General features: G+C 43.6%; 2 protein-coding genes across 2 annotated transcripts; one reads left to right on the forward strand and one right to left on the reverse strand.

The window, feature by feature from the left end:
* Nucleotides 1-2,327: 2,327 nt before the first annotated feature.
* Tsp_12621 (hypothetical protein) lies at nucleotides 2,328-2,827 on the reverse strand. Its single transcript, XM_003370832.1, is given in 3 exon segments — nucleotides 2,328-2,530; nucleotides 2,568-2,660; nucleotides 2,677-2,827. The coding sequence occupies 3 exon segments, from the start codon at nucleotides 2,825-2,827 to the stop codon at nucleotides 2,328-2,330; spliced, it is 447 nt and encodes a 148-aa protein (XP_003370880.1).
* Nucleotides 2,828-2,946: 119 nt separating this feature from the next.
* On the forward strand, nucleotides 2,947-5,079 carry Tsp_12622 (hypothetical protein; the record flags this gene model as incomplete). The annotated part of the gene is made up of 3 exons (XM_003370833.1): nucleotides 2,947-3,363; nucleotides 3,556-4,363; nucleotides 4,454-5,079. Coding segments are annotated over exons 1-3 (1,851 nt in total), but the record flags the coding sequence as incomplete, so codon positions are not given.
* Nucleotides 5,080-5,093: the final 14 nt, after the last annotated feature.

Consider the following 5,093-nt stretch of genomic DNA (forward strand, 5'->3'; position numbering starts at 1 on the left):
TCCATAGATAATTATATCATTGGACGAAAAATGTTCTTCCAATCAAGGCTACTTTTCCAACGTTACATGCAGGCTGTTGTTATTAATTAATATTCAGTTAAATTCTGTTTGCAATTATTAACAAATTTGTATCATGGGCAACGGTGGCGACTGGGATTCAACTTTGGTAGATTGTTCAAGCTGGAATTTTTTTCAAGCTTCGGAAAGTGGAAGAAAAAGCCAGTTGTCTCAATCACGCAGCTACGGCCGGGACAAGCTTCAAAAGTTGCTAAGTTTTTTTTTTTAATTAACATTATCTCTTATCATAATTGAGTTTTAAGGATATTTTTCTTGTGATGCAAAAATCACACTTTGATGTGAAGGTGCGCAGCATGAAAAATGGTTGAGGGGTAGTTTTTTGTTTTTTTTTTGTTCGTTCATTAATATTTGCTTGAATTAATCAGTTCCATTTATTATTATAAAATTCCTACGAGTAGCACATTTTTTACTTTCTTAAGTGTTATTGTCGCTTCTTCTTGCAAAAAAAATTTCAGAAATTTCTTCAAAATATTCTTCTTTTCCGTTGTTCTTTGTTTTTTTTCTAAAATTTAATTCCAAAATTAGTCAGTGGATTTTTTATTTCACTTTTTCACAATCACCTTCAATCATTTGTTATACTTTTTGTTTGTTCATGTCTAGACAATCAGTTTCTCTGTTGTATGCTCAGGTAAGTAAACAAAACTGACAAAATTTAAGCCCAGCATTATATACAACAAAGTGTGATGGTTAGGTTTTACAGATCAGTTTTCAGGAGGTGTTCTCTACGTTGTCAATGTTCATGCAGCGGCACAGCATGCTCTCTCTGTTTGATCACACTTGGGTTGATGATTTTGCTAGTTTTCCATTTTGAAAAATTGAAAAAATATTTTTGCATAATTTTCATCAATAAAACAGACATCTTTCATTTTTGTAGTATCATTTGGTTGGCTTTGGGAAACAGTGGAGAGATGTTCCTCGAATTGTCTTTAGCCACCCACGGTCGTATAACAACAATTCTTGCTTCTCAGTATATTTTCAACTTTTGTTGCTGTTTGTTGTGCTGTTGTGCTGCTGCTATCCTTTTGAACACGGTTCTTTGCCTGAACAAAACGCAAAAAGAGAGCTAGCAATTCCGGATGTTGCAACAACCGGCTCCCTGTTGAGTACAATGGAGATTATTATTTTTTTTCAGAAACAAAAAAGTAGTTCTCGTTCGCTGTTTATTATTATTATTATTATTATTATTATTGCTAGCTTTTTCCCCTCATTTTCAAAATTCCCCTTCCCCCCCCTTCGCATCGTAAAGCGTCTGGTTTGAGCGGTTTTTTCTTCTCAGCCAAATTGGATGGCATTGGTTTTGTTTTCAGGCAATTTTTCATTTGTTCTCCGCATTTTTGTATGCTTCTCTCTCTTCAGTGCATCATTTCATCTGTTGTTCTGACATCAAGAAATTATTGGCACGGTGATTTATTACTTCATAAATACATCGTTTCTGTACGTGTGTAGTGATGATGGTGATTTTCACTTTTATAAACTTTGAATATGTAATTATTACAAATTTTTATTTTTTTTGGAGGGGGGGGGTAAATTTTTCTTAATGTTTTTTTTATTAAATGCATATTCAATTTTTACACTCTGCCCTCCGCATCAGTGGTTGGTTGAATGATGAATATCTTTTTGCCTTTGATTTTAATTTTAGTTTTTCAATAATTAGTAAGCTTTTTTTCATTTTAAGTTCAACAATAGAATTGTCATCGTTTGATCAAATATTAAAAATTGATATTGCAATTGTAAAACTTCATCATCTATTATTTGTGCTATTCTACATGGTATAGGAAAATTAATTTCTTTTATAAAATGTTCGTTCAGTTCATGTGAAATGTCAATTTTTATTACATTTTATTAAGGCTTTCATTATATAAAAGTTATCAGAAAATGAGATCCGCTTTAATTTCAGTGAACCCATCCGTGAAAGTTACAAAACATCATCCTATCTCCATGAAATATTTAATATGCAAAAAAAATTATGACAGTCTGAGTGGCTGGGTCGTATTTTTTTGCATGAGGATTGAATATTTGCTGAAAAGTGTGGTATTGTGTATAATTTGAATATTTTGAAGCAAAAGCTGCTGCTGCTCGTGCGTGTAACGAGTAGTATTTCTGTTGCAGATGAGAAGTGATGCAAAGCCCAAATGAGGGGGCAATAAGAGTTTTCTATTTCTTCCTTTTCATTGCCATTGCGTGTCGTTGAAAAAAATACTGAAAATGACATCCTTTTCTTATCAGTTTCGTATCAGTTCGACGGGAAATCAATGCAAAATTTGTGCAAGTTGTTGTTCAGCTTGTGCGTTGTTTACTTTTGGCTCCAATATTTGGTCTCCGCTCTGTACTTTGCCTGTATGCGTTTTTGTGCGTTCCTGGTTGTGCATGGTTTTGTGCAAAGAGGATGTCGTCGTCCAAGGCGACAAGCAGAGCATACAGGCCTGCGTTTCCAGCAGACTTTCCTCACAACCTCAGAATTGTATATTGTATTATTGTAATAATAATACTGGCGGCGGTTGTTGGTGATGGCCAGTAGTCGTTGTCGTTCGATGTCGTCGTATTAGTTCGATGACCGCCTTTTCTACCGCTCCTATCGTCGACTATTATTCTATACACCTGACGGTGTTGTTCGGCAATTGTGTGTCGATTTTGGAACCAGTTCACATTCACAGAGCGCTTTCAAACAAACAATATTTTGTTCGCTTTTAAAAATTATCACCGTCGTCGTCGTCGGTCGTCGGTCGATAATTGTCTCGCGTTTCAGCATCTTCCTTGTTTTACACTGTTGCGGGGCAATTTTACAATCATCTCTTTCTCCTTTCAGGCATATTATGAACGAACATTCTGGGCCGTGTGGTTTGAACGTTGCTCGTCAATTTTGCTAATATGGAAGCATTGCCATGCATTTTGCGCAACGGAACCGGCGCGCCGGTTTACGGTCTGCTGATCAGACAAAGCGGCACCAATGCTACTACTGCTGCTGCCACCGGTGGTCAACATCAACATCTGCAACAAAATCAGCAGCAGCTGGCGGCTAGTGCTGCAACGTTGGCACCGGCTCTACCACCGGCACCGACTGTTCTCGTGCAGAGGGATGCTGCTGGCATTAACATGAGACGTGTCGAACCTGCTCCGGTCGGTCGGAGACCGTATCCGGTGATATTACCTCGTCGAAACAATGTCACCGCAACGCCGGTGAACGTCAACTCGTTGTTCATACCGACCGCTACTGTTCAACAAGTGCACCTGCAGCCGGGTAAAATTGCTGTGCAGCCGGTACCCCAAATGCAGCAAATGGCCTCGGTAGTACCGCCTCAACTTCTTCCGCTGCATCCTCCTCCTCCTCCTCTTCCACCTCCTGCTGTGGCTGCTGCTCCTGCTCCCGCTGTTGCTGCTCCCGCTCCCGCTGCTGCTGCTCCCGCTCCTCCCGCTCCTCCTGCAGCTCCACAAATTCCACAAGCTCCTGCTCTTCCACAAGCGCAGGCAGTTTCCCAGACACAGCAGACTGCACCGATGATCGCGTCTTGTCATGTCAATCCGACCGGTGCCTATCATCAGACAATGTCTATGGATAATAGCAATCACATGCTTGTTGACAACAGTTACGGCAGTTGTGCGACAAATGCTTACGGGCATTTGTCCCAACAGGATTCATCATCCATCAGCGACTTTGACCACTTTTTGCAAGAAATCGACTCAAACGATCTGAACGCGTTGCTGCAAGACTGGACAACCGATACAGGTCCGACGGATTTGTCTGCATCGTCGAACACGAATCATCTGGATGTTTACGACGCGCATGCTTACAGCGGCCGTCCACCGTGCCGGTACCAAGCGATGCCGACGAACGCGACGTACGACTTGGCCAACAGGTGCATGAAGACTTCGCACCCGGGCGATTTGGACTTCATCTCCACCCAAGAAGCGGCCGGCACGCCGGACAGTGGCATTCAGTCCATCGCCGAATCGCCAAACGGCGGCCATCCGTCCCCAGCGCAAACTCTGTTCTACCACAGTCCGCCCGCACCGCCGACATCCGCCGAGGTTCCGTTGAGCATTGAAATCGATTCAGCCGAACGCGGCAGTTCGGGCGCTGGCCTGTTGACCATTGCGGATCGTTACAGCGACATGCCTGTGCTGTTGCCGGAAGTGCAGCCGCCGCCGAAACTCAGCCGGGCAGCGGCACCGCCCATGGAATTGTCGGCAAACTTTCAACCCGGCAACACTGGTCTAACTAGAGAAGCATCGATCAGGAAACAGGCATCGGCGGATAATAATAGGACGGGGATCAAGCAGTACGGTGGTTTGCAGCAGCAGCAGCAGCAGCAGCAGCAGCTCGGCGCACGGCAAGTAGCGTCGTCGGTGGGTAGTTTGCTTGTGGATCCGGCTGCAGACGTGAATTCTCTTGTGGAAAGTATCGTCGCCACGTTGCCACCGGAAAAGTTGCGCTCGTTCAGCCGTCTGCTGGCGAGGAAGGTGATGAAACGAAATCCGGTGAAGTCGAAGATAAAAGAAATCCCAGTCGACCAAGGTTCCAAGAATCATCTCAAATTGGCAAGTAACAACGAACAACAACTGGAAGAAGAAAAAGCATCGTCGTCATCGACGTCGAAGCAGCCATTGCCAGACGACGAAGGGGCGATGCCAGCTCTGTTGGCCGAACAATTGGATTTGGTGGAACAGTTGGATGACAGCGGTTCGTTTCCACCATCGCCTCCGCCGGACGATCATCCATTTCGTGGCATCAGTCCAGAAAGAGCTAAACGCATGATGGACAATTGGTTGGAATATCGACGTCACGTGCAAATTGCACTGGCCGAATCGCTGCCGGCGCCGGCGAATCAGACGGACGGAGTTGCTGGTCCAGTAGTGGCCGGTGAAGATGCAAGCAAATCTTGGGTCCAGATCAACGACGATCCAAACTCACAGAACATATCGGTGAAAATTCGCCTTCCACCTCCGACGGCGAGCAAATTGAAACGCAACCAGTGCAATGCATCCAAAGACCAACCACACCATGTGAGCTGCAATTT

The sequence above is a fragment of the Trichinella spiralis genome (genome assembly GCF_000181795.1).
Source record: "Trichinella spiralis strain ISS 195 chromosome Unknown Scfld467, whole genome shotgun sequence".
Lineage (NCBI taxonomy): Eukaryota > Metazoa > Nematoda > Enoplea > Trichinellida > Trichinellidae > Trichinella > Trichinella spiralis.

What these genes read in the sequence shown, in the direction of transcription:
- Tsp_12621 (XM_003370832.1), bottom strand. Translation starts at nt 2,827, where the DNA reads ATGCTGAAACGCGAGACAATTATCGACCGACGACCGACGACGACGACG. An exon ending in ATCACCAACAACCGCCGCCA is followed by an intron (nt 2,531 to 2,567) that starts GTATTATTATTA and finishes TACAATTCTGAG; the next exon opens with GTTGTGAGGAAAGTCTGCTG.